This window comes from Eubalaena glacialis, chromosome 5 (assembly GCF_028564815.1).
Source record: "Eubalaena glacialis isolate mEubGla1 chromosome 5, mEubGla1.1.hap2.+ XY, whole genome shotgun sequence".
Taxonomy (NCBI): domain Eukaryota; kingdom Metazoa; phylum Chordata; class Mammalia; order Artiodactyla; family Balaenidae; genus Eubalaena; species Eubalaena glacialis.
In genome coordinates this window covers 108,002,452-108,024,271 of record NC_083720.1, presented here as the reverse complement: position 1 = coordinate 108,024,271, position 21,820 = coordinate 108,002,452, and the positions used below count along the sequence as shown (strand labels likewise).

General features: G+C 35.9%; 1 protein-coding gene across 8 annotated transcripts in view; it reads right to left on the bottom strand.

The window, feature by feature from the left end:
- The window catches only part of ARHGAP24 (Rho GTPase activating protein 24), a 521,847-nt gene that overhangs the window by 45,851 nt on the left and 454,176 nt on the right, over positions 1-21,820 (bottom strand). For all 8 annotated transcript variants that reach the window (XR_009701126.1, XM_061192471.1, XM_061192470.1 and 5 more), the window contains one exon: positions 12,548-12,755. Coding sequence is in view for 7 of the 8 variants with exons in the window: in XM_061192471.1 (XP_061048454.1) it covers positions 12,548-12,755 (208 nt within the window). In the remaining variant the exon portion in view is untranslated. The remainder of the gene's footprint in view (positions 1-12,547; positions 12,756-21,820) is intronic.

Below are 21,820 nucleotides of genomic sequence, written 5' to 3'. Positions count from 1 at the left end.
AAGAGACTTCTGGGACAACATTAAATGTACCAACATTTGAATTATAGGGGTCCCAGAAGGAGAGAGAGAAAGGACCCGAGAAAATATTTGAAGAGATTATAGTCGAAAAATTCCCTAACATGGGAAAGGAAATAGCCACCCAAGTCCAGGAAGTGCAGAGAGTACCAGGCAGGATAAACCCAAGGAGAAACATACAAAGACACATCACTGAGACACATAGTAATCAAATTGACAAAAATTAAAGGCAAAGAAAAATTATTAAAGGCAACAAGGGAAAAATGACAAATAACATACAAGGCAACTCCCATAAGGTTAACAGCTGATTTATCAGCAGAAGTTCTACAAGCCAGAAGGGAGTGGCATGATATATTTAAAGTGATGAAAGGGAAGAACCTACAACCAAGATTACTCTACCCAGCAAGGATCTCATTCAGATTCGACAGAGAAATCAAAAGCTTTACAGACAAGCAAAACCTAAGAGAATTCAGCACCACCAAACCAGCTCTACAACAAATGCTAAAGGAACTTCTCTAAGTGGGAACCACAAAAGAAGAAAAGGACCTACAAAAACAAACTGATAACAATTAAGAAAATGGTAATAGGAACATATATATCGATAATTACCTTAAACATGAATGGATTAAATGCTCCAAACAAAAGACACAGGCTTACTGAATGGTTACAAAAATAAGACCCATATATATGCTGTCTACAAGAGACCCACTTCAGACTTAGGGACACATACAGACTGAAAGTGAGGGGATGGAAAAAAATATTCCATGCAAATGGAAATCAAAAGAAAGCTGGAGTAACAATACTCATATGAGATAAAATAGACTTTAAAATAAATACTGCTACAAGAGACAAGGAAGGACACTACATAATGATCAAGGGATCAATCCAAGAAGAAGATATAACATTATAAATATATATGCACCCAACATAGGAGCACCTTAGTACATAAGGCAAATGCTAACTGCTATAAAAGAGGAAATTGACAGCAACACAATAACAGTGGGGGACTTTAACACCTCACTTACACCAATGGACAGATCATCTAGACAGAAAATTAATAAGGAAACACAAGCTTCAAGTGACACAATAGACGAGAGAGATTTAATTGATATTTATAGGACATTCCATCTGAAAACAGCAGATTACACTTTCTTCTCAAGTGCACGTGGAATATTCTCCAGGATAGATCACATCTTGGGTCACAAATCAAGCCTTGGTAAATTTAAGAAAATTGAAATCATGTCAAGCATCTTTTCCAACCGCAACGCTATGAGATTAGAAATCAATTACAGGGGAAAAAACCGTAAAAAGCACAAACATGTGGAGGCTAAACAATACGTTACTAAATAACCAAGAGATCACTGAGGAAATCAAAAGTACCTAGAGACAAATGACAACAAAAACACGATGATCCAAAACCTATGGGATGCAGCAAAAGCAGTTCTAAGAGGGAAATTTATAGCAATACAATCCTACCTCAAGAAACAAGAAAAATCTCAAATAAACAATCTAACCTTACACCTAAAGGGACCAGAGAAAGAAGAACAAACAAAACCCAAAGGTAGTAGAGGGAAAGAATCATAAAGATCAGAGCAGAAATAAATGAAATAGAAACAAAGAAAACAATAGCAAAGATCAATAGAACTAAAAGCTGGTTATTTGAGAAGATAAACAAAATTGATAAACCTTTAGCTAGACTCATCAAGAAAAAAGAGGGAGAGGACTCAAATCAATAAAATTAGAAAAGAAAAAGGAGAAGTTACAATGGACACTGCAGAAATACAAAGCATCATAAGAGACTACTACAAGCAACTCTATGCCATTAAAATGGACAACCTGGAAGAAATGGACAAATTCTTAGAAAGATATAACTTTCCAAGACTGAAACAGGAAGAAATAGAAAATATGAACAGACCAATCGTGAGCACTGAAATGGAAACTGTGATTAAAAATCTTCCAACAAACAAAAACCCAGGACCAGATGGCTTCACAGGTGAATTCTACCAAACATTTAGAGAAGAGCTAACACCCATCCTTCTCAACATCTTCCAAAAAATTGCAGACAAAGGAACACTCCCAAACTCACTCTACAAGGCCGCCATCACCCTGATACCAAAACCAGACAAAGATACTACAAAAAAAGAAAATTACAGACCAATATCACTGATGAATATAGATGCAAAAATCCTCAACAAGGGACTTCCCTGGTGGCGCAGTGGTTAAGAATCCGCCTGCCAATGCAGGGGACACGGGTTCGAGCCCTGGTCCGGGAAGATCCCACATGCCGTGGAGCAATGAAGCCTGTGTGCCACAACTACTGAGCCTGTGCTCTGGAGCCCGTGAGCCACAACTACTGAGCCCACGTGCCACAACTACTGAAGCCCGCGTGCCTAGAGTCCGTGCTCTACAACAAGAGAGGACACCGTGGTGAGAAGCCTGTGCACCACAACAAAGAGTAGCCTCTGCTCATTGCAACTAGAGAAAGCCCACGCACAGCAACAAAGACCCAATGAAGCCAAAAATAAATAAATAAAAATAAATTAATAAATTAAAAAAAAAAATCCTCAACAAAATACTAGCAAACAGAATCCAACCACACAGTAAAAGGATCATACACCATGATCAAGTGGGATTTATCCCAGGGATGCAAGGATTCTCCAATATATGCAAATCAATCAATGTGATACACCATATTAACAAATTAAGGAATAAAAACCATATGATCATCTCAGTAGATGCAGAAAAATCTTTTGACAAAATTCAACATCCACTTATGATAAAAACTCTCCAGAAAGTGGGCATAGAGGGAACTACCTCAACATAATAAAGGCCATATATGACAAACCCACAGCAAACATCATTCTCAGTGGTGAAAAACTGAAAGCATTTCCTCTAAGTTCAGGAACAAGACAAGGATGTCCACTCTCGCCACTGTTATTCAACATAGTTTTGGAAGTCCTAGCCACGGCAATCAGAGAAGAAAAAGAAATAAAAGGAATACAAATTGGAAAAGAAAAGGTAAAACTGTCACTGTTTGCAGATGACATGATACTGTACATAAAGAATCCTAAAGATGCTACCAGAAAACTACTAGAGCTAATCAGTGAATTTGGTAAAATTGCAGGATACAAAATTAATGCACAGAAATTTCTCGCATTCCTATACACTAACAATGAAAGATCAGAAAGAGAAATTAAGGAAACAATCCCATTCACCATTGCAATGAAAAGAATAAAATACCTAGGAATAAACCTACCTAGGGAGACAAAAGACCTGTACTCAGAAAACTATAAGACACTGATGAAAGAAATCAAAGATGACACCAACATATGGAGAGATAGACCATGTTCTTGGATTGGAAGAATCAATATTGTGAAAATGACTGACTATACTACCCAGAGCAATCTACAGATTCAATGCAATCCCTATCAAATTACCAATGGCATTTCTTACAGAACTAGAACAAAAAATCTTAAAATTTGTATGGAGACACAAAAGACCCTGAAGAGCCAAAGCGGTCTTGAGGGAAAAAAACAGAGCTGGAGGAATCAGACTCCCTGACTTCAGACTATACTACAAAGCTACAGTAATCAAGACAATATGGTACTGGCACAGAAACAGAAATATAGATCAATGGAACAGGAAAGAAAGCCCAGAGATAAACCCACGCACCTATGGTCACCTTATTTTTGATAAAGGAGGCAAGAATATACAATGGAGAAAAGACAGCCTCTTCAATAAGTGGTGCTGGGAAAACTGGACAGCTACATGTAAAAGAATGAAGTTAGAACACTCCCTAACACCATACACAAAAATAAACTCAAAATGGATTAAAGACCTAAATGTAAGACCCATAAAACTTAAAACTATAGTTTTAAGTTTTAAGACACTATAAAACTCTTAGAGGAAAACATAAGAAAAACACTCTGACATAAACCACAGCAAGATCTTTTTTGACCCACATCCTAGAGTAATGAAAATAAAAACAAAAATAAACAAATGGGACCTAATGAAACTTAAAAGCTGTTGCACAGCAAAGGAAACAATAAACAAGATGAAAAGACAACCCTCAGAATGGGAGAAAATATTTGCAAATTAATCATCAGACAAAGGATTAATCTCCAAAATATATAAACAGCTCATGCAGCTCAATATTAAAAAAACAACCCAATCCAAAAATGGGCAGAAGACCTAAATAGACATTTCTCCCCAGAAGACATACAGATGGCCAAGAGGCACCTGAAAAGCTGCTCAACGTCACTAATTATTAGAGAAATGCAAATCAAAACTACAATGAGGTATCACCTCACACCAGTTAGCATGGGCATCATCAAAAAATCTACAAACAACAAATTCTGGAGAGGGTGTGGAGAAAAGGGAATCCTCTTGCACTGTTGGTGGGAATGTAAATTGATACAGCCACTATGGAGAACAGTATGGAGGTTCCTTAAAATACTAAAAATAGAATTACCATATGATCCAGCAATCCCACTACTGGGCATATACCCAGAGAAAACCATAATTCAAAAAGACACATGCACCCCAATGTTCATTGCAGCACTATTTACAATAGACAGGTCATGGAAACAACCTAAATGCCCATCGACAGACAAATGGATAAAGAAGATGTGGTACATATATACAATGGAATAGTACCCAGCCATAAAAGGGAATGAAATTGGGTCATTTGTAGAGACGTGGAATGGACCTAGAGACAGTCATACAAAGTGAAGTAAGTCAGAAAGAGAAAAACAAACATCATATATTAACGCATATATGTGGAATCTAGAAAAATGGTGCAGAAAAATGGTGCAAGGCAGAAATAGAGACACAGGTGTAAAGAACAAACGTATGGACACCAAAGGGGGAAAGTGGAGGGTTGGGAGGCACGGCGGCGGTGGTGGAGGTGGTGGTGGTGGGATGAATTGGGAGATTGGGATTGACATATATACAGTAATATGTATAAAATAGATTAATAAGAACCTGCTACATAAAAAAAAATAAAAAATAATTAAAAAAAAGAATTACCTGGGGCTTTGTTTGAAATGAAGATTCCTAGGTATCCTCAAACCTTTTAAATCAGAATGAGAGCCAGTGGGGTCTGGGCATCTGAATCTTGAGTTCTCTCTCTTGGTCATTCTTATACAAAATAATGTTTGAGAATCTCTTCTGTGTCTATGGTGCTCTCCCTTTCAAGTTCACTTTTTATAACTCAGGTCAGTAATGCTCAAAGCTATATTGTTACCCAGAGGATAAAAGTAAAATGTGTCTGGGTTTTCTGCCTCTAAAGTTTAGGCTTTTTTTTCCCATCTTATCTCTGTAGACTTGCAGTTTGTTTTGTAATCCTGTCAGTCCCCAAAACAAATAAAAAATAAACACAGGAGAAGAGGAGGAGGGACGAGGACAGAATGAGCTCAGTATAAGGGAGGGCAGCTGGGGTACCTCGGACAGCAGCTGTTTTATGGGATTCTTGGACAGTGTGTAAAATCACTGGCTTCTCCAGGCTTCTGTCCTTGCTCTTGAATGCTTTGTTGTAAGTGCATAGTTATTTTGTTGCTGAGCAATTAATGCTATGATGGTGACACCCACATGGCCATTTTTGACCCTACCTTCCCAGCTCTTCCAAACTGTGTCTTCTTTAACAGCTGATACCATCCGGAGAGCTTTGGAAATGAAAAAACACTTTGCTTCTAATCTGATTTTACACATTCTGCATTTCATTTTTGTCCCTTCAAAGTGGGGAAGTTTAATATAAAATGTTATATTTTAATTTTTTACATTTCTAAACAGAAATAATGAAGAAAAGAAAGGTTAGGAACTCCAACATCTGTTGTTTTTTACAGTTGACATAAACTGATTAAATACAAATTCTTTCAGGTCAATGAGAGTGTCCTTTCTCTCAGAATTCACTTTGGTCAAGGAGTCTATGGGAATACTTCATCTAACTGATAAGTCATGCATACATAAAAGTCTCAAACTTGAACCACAGAACTGGGAAAATAGCATTTGATATAATTAAAGAAGAGCAGAAAGCACATGGTTTCATAAAAACTGGCACATGCACTTGCAACCTCTCTAAATTCAAGTAGTGTATGTTTTAATTTCTTTTTCTCAAACCATCTTTCTCTTCTCCCGTAACACAAACCAATATAATGATATGATGAATTACTATACTGTCCCTGAAATCATGTTTGCAAAAACTACTTAGTGACATGCCAAGTTGTTTATGATGTAATGTTAACAAGAAAAGCAAGATGTAAAAACTGTGTGATTCCCGTAATTGTGTGTATATATATATCTATCTGTATTTAGATATATCTCTATATTTAAGTCCCCATATCTACTTATTTATATATATAGCAAGAGCTCTCTGGGTTGTTTAATTTTGAAATAGTCATCTTTCTTTCTTATATTCTTCTATATTCTAAATTGTATACAAAATGTTATAATTTAAAATATGATTTTAATAATATTTACATTAAATTTTAATAACACTATACTTTTATAATTTTAAAATGGTATTTAAAAAGTTTGTTTTAAAATTCAAATTTTAGAGCTTAATATTAGAATGACAATAATAATAGGCCTTAATATTAAAATTAGAGGTTATCTTTGCAGAATTCCTGTGGGAATTTCTTTCCAGGTTTTAATAAACATAAAGATGAAAGCTAAAGCCAGTTGACCCTTTAGTGAGATATGAGCTTTATTAGAATAAGAGAAAATACTTATTCATTGTCATTCTTTAACATATTTCACAAAGAAAAATTTCTGTACTTTGCTTTATATACTAATATCTACTCAAAACATTATGCACGACCTGCATTTTTTAACTTACATTCTTTTTTAGATCATTTTGATGGTGAACACTGGTGAGTTTAACCTGAACTAGAAAATGTTCCCAGGCAGTTTGTCTTCACATCCCAAAAACTGAAACTTGAACTGGGACTTGGTCATGAGAAATTTTAAACTCAGTCAAGTAACTAAAAAAGCAGATGGGGCAGAATACTCTACTTGGACACATTTCCAAAAATAATACACTCTCCTTGGGAAATTATGGATTATTTATTCCCTAAGAATGTAGTTTACAATTACATTTGGCCACAAATATGTTACTCTTTTCTTTTTATTTCACTGTCCATGGATCTGGAAATCCTTTTTTGAAAATCAGCAGAATCCAGTAATTTGTATTTCTGCCTCCCTACTACTGAAAGACTCAAGCTTAACAATTTATTTGTCAAAACAAGCACATTCAGATTGTCAGAGTGTGATACCATGATATATTTTGGTTTTCATCCCTAGCTCCTGGTCAGAGCTCCTAAAACCCTTGTAATTTCCTAAATTATAAGAGTAATAGAAGCGTCTTTTGTTATATTTGTTTTTTATCCCCAGTTCCTAAAATAATTCTGGAATGAGGAAGGTGAAAGGAAAGTCTTTGCTATTCATACCAAGCCCCTTTCAACCATGCCTGAATTTATGTTCAGGCATCCTTGAGAAAGCCCATAAGGATGATGGAGGGTGGGGTGAGTGAAGGGTGGTTGCCAGAGAAACCCATCAGGTAATTAGAAGGTTGGAACTTTAGCCCAAGGGTTTAATCAATCATGCTTATGTAATGAAGCTTTCATAAAAATATCCTCACTGAAGAGGTTTGGAAAGCTTCTAGGTTAGTGAACACGTCGTAGTGCCAGGAGGGTGATACGTCTGGTGAGGACATGGAAGCTCTGAGCCCCTACCCCATTCCTCCCTATGCATCTCTTTCATCTGTGTTCCTGAGTTGTATTCTTTCATAATAAACCAGTAATCTAGTAACTGAACTGTTTTCCTGAGTTCTGTGAGCTATTCTAGCAAATGATTGATCTTGAGGAACCTCAGGTTTATGGCTAGTTGGTCAGAAGTACAGGTGGCAACCTGGGACTTGTAATTGGTGCCTGAAGAAGGAGGGGGGCAGACTTGTGGAAATGAGCCCTTAACCTGTGGGGTCTGCACTAACTCTGGGCAGTTAGTGCCAGAATTGATTAAATCGTAGGACACTCAGTGGGTGTCTACCAAGAATTGGAGAATTGTTTCTTACGGAAAACCCACACATTTGGTGTCAGAAGTGTTCTGTGGGTGGAGTAGTAGAAAATATTAGTTTTCCCTCACAGAGTGACCTTTTCTTTTTAACATGTAAATAAAATTATTCCATTTGCTTGTTAAATATCTTTCAATGGATTTCCATATCTCTTTGAATAAAAACTAAATTTTTTATTATAACCTACTGGGTTATTCAGGATTAACCTCTTTCACCTCACCTCCAAGGATGTCACTGGTAAATTTTACCCAAGATTTATGGAGGAAATAATACAAACTACATACAATTTTTCTGAAAATAGAGGTTGAGGGAACATTTTCTGGCCTACTTTTGAGGCCAGAATTTCTTTGATAACAAAACTAGTCAAATGCATTCCAAGAAAAGAAATTGCTAGGTCAATAGCCCTGATGAATATGGGTCCAAAAATCCTCAACAAGTTATTTCCAAGTCAGATACATCAATATATTAAAAGAGTAATACATAATAACCAAAAGTGGTTTATCCTAGGAATGCAAAGTTGGTTTAACATTTGAAATTCACCTCATTAACATAATAAAACAGACAAACCAGATAATTTCTGCAATAAATGCAGAAAAAGTGGATTTGATCAAATTCAATTGTCTGTCATTATAAAAATTGTCAGCAAACTAGAAATATAAGAACATTTTCAAACCTGATAAAGGGCATCTACACAAAACTTATAGCTACCATCATGAGTAATAGCAAAAGACTAAAAACTTCCCTCTACATATACAAAAAGTATATCCATTCACTACTATTGTAGAATAGTTCTTAGCAAATACAGAAAGTCAAGAAGGAGGAATGCAAAGCTTATTGAAAAGGAAGAAATAATACTCTCATTATATACAGTCAACAAGATCATGCATAGAGAAAATCCTAAGGGATCTAAAAGAACCTTCTAGAATTTATAAATAAATTTGCCAAGTTTATAGGAAAAATCTCTCTATAAAAAATCATATTTGTATAATCTAGCAGTAAGCAATTAGAAAATTAAACATAAAAAACAATATACTATTTACAGGCGCATTTATAAACATTCAATAGTTAAGGATAAATTTAGCAAAATGGAGCAAGATCTGACATTGAAAATTACAATACAATTTTGTGTTGCTGAAATACAAAAAGTCCTAATGACATGTAGAGATGGGCTATGTTCAAGGATTAGAAGATTTCATATTTTTAAGATGTCACTTTTCTAGATTAATAGATTTCTAGATTCAATGAAGTTTCTATCAAAATCCTAATAGGATTTTTTGTAGAAACTAACAAACTTATACTAAATTTTTTACAGATATGCAAATGACCTAGAATATACAAAATAATCTTGAAAAAGAACATAGTTAGGGAATTTACTCCACTTGATTTCTAGACTTTAAAGCTATAGTGATTTTCTCCTAAAATAGTGTCCCACAAATTTTTCCTTCTCTGTATATGCCTGCCATTTCTTTCCATTAAGTTCTGGAGTTTATTTCCCTTCCCCCAAATCTAGGCTGGCCCTGTTTTGTGACTTGCTTTAAGCAATGCAATGCTTACAAGCTTCCAGCTTTACTCTCTTAGAACCCTGAGCCTTAATGTCGCTTGGTCTGACTAATCTGCTAGAGATAAAAGTTGCATGAAGAGACACACTATTGGATGTGAGACTACAGAGAGAGAGAGACAGACAGAGACAGAGAGAGACAGAGAGAGAGAGAGAGAAGGAGGTAAAGGACCACGCAGCCTTCAGCTACCTTAGTCACCTCAGACAATGCTACGGACATGTGAGTGAAGCCATATCTTAGATCCTTCAGACCTAACTGATCTACATGAACCAACACTATGTATTGGAGAAATGAGAACATCCTTGCCAAGGTCTGACTAAATTGCTGATTTATAAACAAATGATTGGTTGTTATTGCTTATGCCACACAGTTTTGGGGTGGTTTAATATACCAGTGTAGAAACCTGAACCAGTGAATGACGGAGGAAACGAATGACACTCCTTTTTCTCAAAGCATACTAGCAATGTTACCATATTGTTTCTGACACTGAAATACTCTCTGTAACTCTCTTTTACAGATTTTCTAGTAAATGGGGAGTTTCTGTAGTTACACTTCAGAAATTATCAAAAGATAAGGAAATTATTGTGCAGCACGAAATTAATTAAAGATCTTTCTGATTAAACTTTTGATTATAAAAGTAATGTATAGTTACTGAATTTACAGTATAAAAAAGGGGAGAAGGTCATTCATTATTCCACAAAATTAATTTTATCTTTTGTTATATTTTCTTTAGTCTCTATGAACTGATGCATTTTTATACAAAAAAATACATTTTTCTTAACTGGGATCACGTTTTATATAAAGTTCATTGTCAGCCTATAGTTACAGAGAAATAATTTTGCTTACAGGGCACATCTTTTCTTATAAGTATCCTTAAATATATAAAATATCCCCCTAAATTGCACATATTAGCAAAGAGCTGTTAAAAGAACCAAATTTTAAATGCCTGTGTCAAAAGAATTTTTAATAGATAAACTTTGCTATTAAGGTCATATGCATGTATTTAAGCCATACATAAATGTAAAGAAAAAGACCACTGAAATTTATCAATGTCACATGAGTTCATTGTATAGGACGTTGTTTATCCCATAATCTGATATTTTACTTTGAGGATCCCATTGACAAACTTTTTTCTAATTTTGGAACAAAAAATTACATTTCTCCTAGATAAACCATTGTTTATATCTTGTGTACAGCGTACAGGCCTGAACTATGGAACCGCTGATCTTTTTTTTTCAAAGTATAGATTAAGACATGTGGCTCCCCCACCAAAAATATATCTGCATTTTTGAAATTTGTTCTCTGACCCTAGTTTTGAATTCATTTCTTTACCACCACATTTAATTTTTCTCTCTCAGAGGGAATTTATGAATCTTTATAAACTGTGACACTTTTTGTAAAAAGGTGGCATTTTGATCAATTAATTTATCCTGTCTAATTTTTCCACTTATTGTCTAATCAGCGTTTTCCCAAAATTTTAATAAGTAAATAACATTTTATTATATTATATTAACCACAGTCTATTGCTAGAGATAACAGATTGGAGTTCATTCTTCACTATTATGGAAATTGTAATAAGCAACTTTGCGCTTCAGTTTTTTCCACATATCTGATTTTTTTCTAGGACTGGGCTTTCCTGCTTAAAGGGTCTTGAAATACATTACCAAATTTCTTTAGAAAGACTATGATGATCTGTACTCTCACCATCAGGGCACCTACCTCAACACACCTTGCCAGCATGATTGTATCACTGTTCGGGGTTTTGTTAATGTGACCAGTAAAAGGGCATCAAATGAGTTACCATGAATTTTTTGGATTGGAACAAGTCCATACTCTCAATGATGCTTCCTTTATCTCGTATCATGTATTCAAGAGTCTTCTTGTCTATCTGTCCTGTAGATCTGTCTATCCACACGATAATTCTATACTTTCAAAGGGAAATACTACTTAAGTAGGCAATTTTCAAGTATCAAAACTATTCTTATCCACAAGTCCAATACTGAGAATCTCTCCTGAAAAAATAATCCAAAAATAGAAAATATTTATATTAATGTGTACTCACTACAACATTACTTGTAATAGTAATAAAGTCACGACTTAAATGTCTCCATTTATTGAAGCAATTATGAACTATATACCTATAGAGTGAAATAGTTATTAAAAATTATGCTTACAGAGGTTGCCAATGATCAGATGTTAAGTTAGAATATGCTGGAATAAAAGGGCACTTTTCAACTCTTGATATGAAAAAAACTGCTACAAATGTTGAGTTAATAATATTAGGATAAATGACTATTTTTTTCTACTGAATTAAAAAAATTGAAGAGGAGGAGGTAATTTACAAAATATTATCAGTGTTCAACTCAGTTAGTGGAGTTATGGATGCTTTATGCATTCTTCTCTGCAACTTCCATTATTTCCTGAATTTCATCATACTATATACTTCTCCTTGTTTCCTTGTAAATCTATCCTAGATTAAGATGGAGCTATATATTTAAAAATATAATGCTTTTAATTACATTGCCAATATCCCAATCTCTGTTTATCAACACTTTTAATATCCCTTAGCTGAAAGAATTCAAAGAAACATCAAACAAGAGAAGACTCTTATTCTGAAAATTTACTTTTCCGATGTAAAAGTTTAATACAGTTTTAATTTAGGGCCAAAGGAAAAGAATAAATAATAATGTTTTAAGGGGGGGGCGGAGTATGGCAGAGAAAGACATCTAAAGTATCAAATTTTTGACTCTGTAACTTAAAAACAATCCATCTCTGTGAGGCCATATAATCCATCTTCTAAACTGTTACAACATCAATTAAGATGATGTCATCTCAGTTTACTGCAACCTTCTGGTTGAGTTTGAGTGTCTCAGTGAAGGATGGTTAGTGAAAACTTGAAATCTACCTGTCAAAGGATGGCTTCTCTCCACAGTCAAAGGCATCCTGCAGCTCCTTGACAAGGTTAGCCTGGCCCGGCAGTCGGAAGAGACCCTCTTCCTTCAGCCCCCTTTGTCGGATAAAGTCCACACACTGCTCCACCAACATTGGAGCCAGACGGTGTCCGTATCTCTTCTCATAACGGACAGTATCTTCCAGTTTCTGTCCAAAAATGCCTGGAGAAATAAAGGATCACAATGAATTTGAGAAATTCATCTTTTCCCACTTTTTTTGCTTTCTTTTAAAACTCAATGTAAAGGAAAAACAAAGATTGGAATGCTAGCAAGCATTTCACATCTGGTACTTCACATTATTACAGAATTAAATTCATTACGCACAATTCTTCAAATGAAAAGGGTTTACCTTGTGCTGCCCTTTCCCCCTGTATTCCATATTTAGCCCAAAACTGAAATGGAAATACGGAGTTTGAGATATCCACTTTGAAATAAGAAATATTGCAATAAACATAATTTCAGTTTTGGGTTTTCTTTTATTTTTTCCTTTTGGGAAAAAACGTATTCAAAAACTTAAAAACAGAAATATTCTGTAGATAATAGTCAAATTCTACTTCTGTTACAAGTGTAACTTTATGTCCAATTTTCATTTAGTTTAAATATTATTCATGTCTCTGTTCACCTTTTGTTTTCAATCAAGAGATGATGCCATGATTATAATCAAAGGGATAAAACCATGAAAAGAAATGCAGAATTTTCATCCATATAAAATATTTCAGACAGTGTTAGCTCTTTAAAATCTTAAACTATTAATTTATTGAAAAGAGAAGTATTTGAATTACGAAGCAGTGCATACTAAAAGTGAGGAGACAGGGTCATGGTGGTTTGTCCTAACAGGGAGGCATATATGATTACACATTGCCTAGAATTGTCAGCACATGGGGGTAATAAAAATCAAAACAATTTTGATCAGTTTTATCAGTGATTTTTAATGATTTTTAATTACCTACAAATGATGCATTTCTTGGTGCATGCATTTGGTACCCCACTGATTAAGAAACAATGCCTCTAAAATATATTATTATCAGTTGGTAGCTTGGAAAAATGATCAACCAATGAGAAAAGAGGGAGAAAAAGAGCCAAAGCAAATGTGATTCCAACGTTTCCAGATGGGATGGCTTTAATGATCTAATGATTTTCATAAAAGGGGAAGAAAAATTAGTGTCGCATGTTGAAACTATGTAAGACTCCAGAATGTTTGGGGAATATTTCAAAAACATCAGGTTCAGAATTTAACAATAAGAACATATGCTTTACCTCCCTATCTGTAAAATAATTTATGTATGGATTCAGTAATGCAAAACCATCACATTCCAAGCAATAAACACTTGCTACCAAAGAGAATATTCTTAGCCTAGGTAGAAACAATAACACAACAACAAACCAAACTATTGTACACCTGGTATCAAATCTGGCACTAATGGTATCCATATATTCCTTCTAGGAAAAAAGATTGAGTTACCTGTTATTAATATTCAAATGCATATAAAACAGAATTAGAAATTAGCTTAGTTTGTAGACTTTGGAACAAGGAGATTCTCGATAATGGTGTGCTAAACATTTTCCCCTAACTCAACAGATATTCACACCCTTATTTTGTCTTGTTATTTTTATTTTCGTGGCTGGAAAATTAAATACTTCTCCCACTTCCCAAGAGTCTTCTGGAGTCTCTAGGAAGAATTGTTTATCTTGATGAAAGAGAAAGATATAGCTGGAATTGCCAATCATGCCTTTTTCCATCTTGAACTTGGACATGCTACCTGTGACTAAAAGTCATCTTTTGACCATTAGGCAACAGCCACGAGGGAAAGGCTGAAAGATTCACAGAGACAACGGGGCTGAAATCACTGAACCGCTGACCCAATACCAGCAGCAACTCCTTGGAGATTTTTTTTCAATGTGAGAAAAATAAGCCCTTGTATAAGTCACCGTTCACTGGGTTTTCAGTTATTTGCAACAATGCCCATTTCTGTATGAAGTGGTGATAATGATTTTGAAGCTCTTCTAGTATTTTAATAACAAAGCTTGAAAATTGGTTATGAATGAAGAATACCAAATCTTTTTCCCTGGAGTTCTTTGATGCTTATTTGCCTGGGATGTTTGGTTCTATCCTGCCAAAATTGAGGAGATAGCCTTTCAGAGGCACTTATAGATTATATTAAAACATAATGTTAACATTTGGGAATAAATCTTACATATCTGATTTTTCACTTATTGTTTTGGACTGATACATTACATAAGGTTTCTCCCTAAATCCAGCAGAAAATCTACTAAAGATGTTCCAGTTCAAACTCTATGAGCGCTACAAATGAGAACCAAACTTCCAAGATTTGGTTTTATGCAGTAATGAAAAACAAACATTCTTTTCTTAAAACTCTCAGGATTTCTTTTTTCCCCAAAACTCAGGGATGTGATAAAGGACGCAGTAATTTTTGCTTTAGATGGGCACTCTGGTTTTCTTTTTTTTCTCCCCTTGTTACATATAGGCTTGCCTATATGATAAGAATTTTCTTAAGAGGTATAGTAAGAAACTAAAAGCCAAAAGCCCTAACATCCTTTCATGTATTAGGTACCTAATATGCACTAAGTCCTTGACATATATTCTCTTGTTTCCATAATAAATATACAAGGTAGCTATTTTATACCTTAGGAAATTGGTCTCAGAGATATTAAATAAATCACCTAAGGTTAGCTACACAGCACCAAGTGGCAGAATGGAAGTCCATATCCAGATTTAGTCAGGCTTAAAAATCTTTGCTTGTTCCTGAATACCTGTCCTCTTCCACTTTATTTAATCCCAAATATTATGTGTCCTCATTTCCTAGTAATTTAAAATATTAATACATTCTAAAAGTGAAGAAAATAGCATACCTTTTCTGTGCTCTAAAAAATGGTAATAGCTAGGCTGTATTTATGTACGCCAGGCATGGGTACTAGAAGTTTACCTGCATTTCTCTCATTTAAAACTCTCAGCATTCTATGAGGTGGGTACCACCATTTTACTGAGGACGAGATGGAAGCAGAGAGCGATTAAGTAACTTGCTGAATGTCACAGGGCTGGTAAAAGATGTTGCCAGGACTTGATCAAGGCTGTTGAATTTCAGAGCCTCTGTTTGTGTATTACACAATACTGCTTAGTGGGCATAATGGCTGAAAATTGAGTTACAAAGGAAGAAACATGTCTCTTACTAGTTTTCTGGTCTCAATTCCTGTCATCACACTAGGAGTGGTGATTTCTGTTGAGAAAATGGCATATTTGGAGGGAAGTCGGGAAAAAAAAGGAGAAGGAAAAAACTCAGCATCTTGCTCAACAAAATGATTTCCTTAATACAAAGAGCTATGCCTATTTAGCAACGGAATATGTAAAAGAGTTTTAAAAATGTAGACAGTATGTACACATACTTAGAAATTCCTGTGGGAAAAATAGTAATTTTCTGCTGTTCATCTGGTCTTGCAAAGAATTAGGTAATGATTAGATGTATACTTCCCATTCCGTAGCATTGGAAATAGAATGTCCCAAACATCTTTGACTTACAAAGGTAGATGGTGAGTTAACTTCCTGTGTGAGAATTTTTTTTGTACAAAAAGGTAGGGGGGAATTCTTTTTTAAAAGCTGCTTTAGTTAGAATTTTCTTTGAGGGAGCAGTGAAACTTCAAATTTTAAAATTAACACAAAAGCACAAGGTCATGATCTATCCCCAGCTAGCAGCATGGAGAAAAGGACACATTGATTAGTAGATTATTAACAAGAATATTCCCTGTGGTGTGAGTCTTGTAAACAGTTGCAGCTATGTCCATTTAAATTCTCAGAGAGGTTTCACATTCCCTAACAAAACCACCCTTGGAATTTCTGCATATTTCCCCTGGAAGTACATTGATGGTGTCATGAAGCATCACTCAGGACATGACTTTCCACTAGGCTGAGAAAGTAAATCGCACAGGTAATTTTATTATATCTGTGGGAGGCTGTTTCAACTGGAGGGAGAGACAGGAGGGAGAAAAAAATATAAAGAAAATCTAAATATCTTCAGGATTTGTGAGGTTTCTCCTTTATGTGTGATTTACATACTCAATAGCTAGAGGCAGCCTGTGACGTTATTGAGTGTGATCTAAAAAATATACTCAAATTCTACCCATCCTAAAAGATAAATAAATACAAAGCTAAACATCTTTGGACTCTCTGTGCCTTGTATTTATTCACTCTGCTCCTTGATTCCCAACTAAGTATAACTCTGGCTCCATTTCATCACTTTCTATCTTCTTGTCAACCTATTACAATGTGGCCTCTGACACCATCATTCCACTAAAAGAGCTTTTTCTATAATTACCAATAACTACCTAGTTGCCAAATCATTGACAGCCAAATTTATTTTTTGCATTAGTCCATGGCTCACTCCCTTTAAAACTATCAATCTCACTCTTCTTCCTGACACTTCTCACACCTTACGTAATTCTTTCCTTCAAGAATACTCTTTTCAATCTCGATCCTCAATATTTCTTAAGTGACTTTTATAGAGCTGGGTTCCCAAGCCAGGCAAGTGCTGCCACAGTGATCTTCATAATATTTAAATCAGATTATGCCTCTTTTTTGCTTCATTTCTTCCCATGGTGCCCCCTGGCCAACCAAACTCCTTTTCATGAAATACAAAGTCTCCACAATCTGATCTCTGCCTCTTCATCCACTATTCAAAGTACAAATGTTTAGTAGCACCCTTTCTGTGCCAGGCACTGTGCCATATCCACGCTCATTACTGCTGCTTCCTCACAAACAACATAGTCAATAACTATACTGAACTATTTGTTGTTTCCTATATGTATTATGACTTATTACATCTTCACGTCTCCTTCTAGAAGGTAGGTCCTGCTGTCATGAGCCAGCCTAGGAAAACTTATCCTGCAAGATTCAACTCACATCATCTCCTGTGTTAAGTCCTTACTAATATTCCTTCACCCCTATCCCAGACACAAAACTTGCTATTTTCTTCTTTTTTTTTTTTTTTCTTTTTTATAAATTTATTTATTTATTTTTGGCTGTGTTGGGTCTTCGTTTCTGTGCGAGGGCTTTCTCCAGTTGCGGCGAGCGGGGCCACTCTTCATCGCGGTGCGCGGGCCTATCACTATCGCGGCCTCTCCCGTTGCGGAGCACAGGCTCCAGATGAGCAGGCTCAGTAGTTGTGGCTCACGGGCTTAGTTGCTCTGCGGCATGTGGGATCTTCCCAGACCAGGGCTCAAACCCGTGTCTCCTGCATTGGCAGGCGGATTCTTAACCACTGCGCCACCAGGGAAGCCCTTCTTTGCTTTCTTAACATATTGCTTTGTAATTGTTTATTTAGATGCCTATCCATACTGGACTAGTCCCTCACCAGTCAAAAGAAGATTGTACTTTCACAATTATTATAATAAAACAATTATTTTACATTTATTATTATTGTTATAAATGATATTGGATAACAGTTTATACTATATATTTATCCTATAAACTTAAAGGAGGTTTAGGTAAATTTCCGAAAGTACGGCAGACATAAGGACTGAACTGGGAACATGAAAGACTCCAAGGCTCATACTCCGTCTACCATAGTGTCACGGTCTGAATGTTTGTGTCCCTTCCAAACTCCTATGTTGAAAATCTAATGCCTATGGTAATGGTTTTAGGAGGTAGGGACTTTGAGAGGTGATTAGGTCATGAGGGCAGGGCCCTCATGAGTGGGATTAGTATCTTCATAAAAGGGACCCCAGAGAGCTCTCTCACTCCTTCCCTTTCAGCCCCTTGAGAATACAACAAGAAGTAGACAGTCTGCAACCCAGAAGAGGGCTCTCACCAGATCCCAACCATGCTGGCCTGATCTCAGTCTTTCAACCTCCAGAACCAAGAGAAATAAATTCCTGTTGTTTAGAAGCTACCCAGTCTGTGGCATTTTGTTACAGCAGCCTGAATGGATTAAGACACATAGGTAAACTCTCTTGCTCCCTGGAACTTAACACCAAAGTGGGTAAGGATTGAGTGTTCCATAAACATTTGTAGAATTAATGCATACATTAAAATAAAATACTTCACCTCCTCAATTAGAGGAAATAAATGACTAACTTCAAGGTAAAACGAAACTTATCAAGACTTCTCAGGTTGTGGCACTGATTCCTATAAAAACGTGAAAACAAAAAAGTCTTTGATTTGTTGATGAAAAAGGCAGAAGTTAGATAACTTCTCGGTTACTACTTAAATTTTCTATTATCAGTTATTTTTCAGAGTTCCCTGTCCCTTCCATGCCATAGATTACATGCTAAGCCATATAGAGAATTTGCTTTTACTTATCCTTCTGCTTACTACAACCCTGCTAACAGAATAAGTCACGGTGTCACCAGGATTGTAATAATTTTCAATTAAAAATGAACATTTGCCCATGGTAAATGGACAAATAAAAATAAAAGACATCCAATTTAGTACAGAACTAAGAAACAAAGACAGCCAAAGCTTACTTCAGTCTGTTACTAGCACTTTCTAAGCAGCCAACAAATCTTCTATGGATAGAAAAATTTAATTCAAGAAGCTCAGAATCTATAATAACCAATGAATATATGGTAAAATCTTGACTCTCCTTGTAGTCAGACTGGGGAAGGAGGGAGAAAAATAAAGGCCTGAAAAAAATAAGCAAGTGTAATAATGTGATAATAGTGACCCAATAGCATTGGTCTTAGACCAGCAGAGTAATTATACTCACCATTTACATCCAGGTACCAAGCCATGCAATTTACATGTATTTTCTTATTTGACACTCACAAATATTCCACAAGGACATCTCCCTTCTACAAATAGACTCAGAGATGCTAGGTGACTTGAAGTCACATATCTAGTAAGTGGTAGATCTGGGGTATAAACACAGGTCTATATGACTCTAAAAGCCTTCCTTTTCCACTATGTTATGTTAATTCAACTCAGACATTTTTTCCCCATAGGGATGCTGACTACTCTTTTAGGATCATGTAAGAGAAAATGTCTTTCCATAAACTTCCAAAGACTAAATCTGATTTCATGTAGTTCAGATGAATCACTGCCTTTCCAGATGAGTCCATGTTGAGTCTTTTATTCATAAACTCCTCAGACTTCGTATATAATTTGTTGTAGTGCTTATTACAGATTAAGTAATTACTTATTTTATATGTTTCTTTATCCTCAAGGAATCTGTGAACTCATAGATTCCAGGAAACTTGTTTTGTTTGCCTTCTCACCCCCAAAATCACTTGGTAGATGCTCTGTAAAACTTTGACATGTGAATTAATGAGCTACTCATTTATAGCACCATTTAAAATTATATGGATTTGGATAGTAGCATTCTGTTGGACAAATCAATTTTGATAAATGTGATTACAACATATACAACATTAACTTTTTTATGCTTTAAGGTTAACCATCACTTAATGTGTTAACATTTTCACTTATAAACATACCATCTGCATATATAGGGAAAAATAGGTTCTGAGGACAGATCAGAATACTTTAAATTAACTTTAAAGAAAATGCTGGTGTTATCCACCACCTCTGTAAAGATATTCTATTTTAATTCACTACTGTCTATGAACTAGCAGAAAAAGATAGGTAATAATACTATACTTCACCAGCCTGCAATAGATCGTGAATCCTGGATTGAATAGACCTATTGCCATTCTTAACTTTGAGAAGAAATAAACAAATACAAATATATATTTCTTACCACAAATGTGCATAAAAGCACTTGAAAATAGCTATGAAGATAAGGTGGCCAGGTGGCAGCATATAAGAAATATAGGGGCTATAGAGTAAAGAGTATAACAGGTGAACAGAGAAGGCTTGATGAAGAAATGAGAGCCAACAATGACTTGAAGACAGTGTAGAATGTGGACAGACTGCAGAGGAGAGAGAGCATCACTGCAGAGGGGGCACTGAACAGAGCAAAGAGGTGTTACAGGAGATGGGTTCAGGGAGGAAGAGGGGATAGTCTGGGGAATTGGAAATAGTTGGAATTACTTAGCAGCCCTTGACAGTTGCATGAAACGGGACATCCTCCTGGGAGCAATAGGGACTCATGAAAAATTTCTAAGCTGTGGAACATTGCTTGTTAGTACTGTTTCAGGAATACCAACTGGACGACACTTTACAAGTGAACTGTGTTGCAGGAATTTGTGAACAATATTGGGGATGAAAAGAGGTGAGGATGGATGCTGTCTTGAAGAGCCACTTCTAAGGTTAAAGTACCTTGTGTGCATGAAGCCATAAAGGCACAGACAACTAAGGTGATGGAAATAGAAATGGAGCTGAAAGTATATAAAGAAGAAAGAAGCAATGGGGCATGACCACTAAGTTACTGTCTAGGGGAAAAAAAAAAGCACTGGGGAATTAATGATGCTTTATCTCCAGGAAGAGCACGACTCAGGAAAAAGACAAGATAAAGTTAGGGTTTAATATTTTACTTTAGTATGTTCTGTGATCACAACAATCTTAAACCAGCCAGACCATTCTGACTAGAAATTAACACTGACATCAGGACCCAAAGTGTTATGCACTTCCAAGTAATCAAAAGATTGGTTAGGCTCTGTATATTACATATTAGTCTTATGGAGGTAAAAAATATATAGTTTCAAAATCAAAAGGGTAAAGAACACATTGTAATCTTTATCTCACCAGAACATAAATCCAAAGCACCACTCTCCCCAGCATCCTGCTAATAGATGGTTCACAGTGCCTAGATTTTTAAAACCACTGAGAAAACATGTCCAGAGACCTTTATTAGTAGCTAAACAAAGAAACAGAGGGCAGTAAAGGACAGAAGAGGTCTGTAAAAGAAAGGAACTCAGAGTAGTGAGTTCCAACAGGCACAGCATGCAAGCTGCAATCCCACCAGGCCTCTGGAAACTTTAACTGAGCTCCCCTCTTCATTCTGAGGGCCATTCTGAAGTGCTGAGCTGCCTCTTCTGTCAGCCGACCCATAACAGTAGTAAAAAATGTTTAAAATGTGGATCAGGAAAAGCAGACGCACTACCATTTTTCACTTCTGGGTGCTTTTCCATGCTTCCTGCACCCTCCCTTTTGCTTTCATTGAAAGGACTTCAGTGGATGCTCTCCAACAGGCTTGGGAGAGGAACTCAGAAACCCCTGTCCACTTCTGGAACTCCTGGAGCACCCAGGGGATTAAACAAAGCACAAAACGACACTCTCTTCTTAAGGTAGCATGGTTTGGGAACCTGGGATTGAAAGA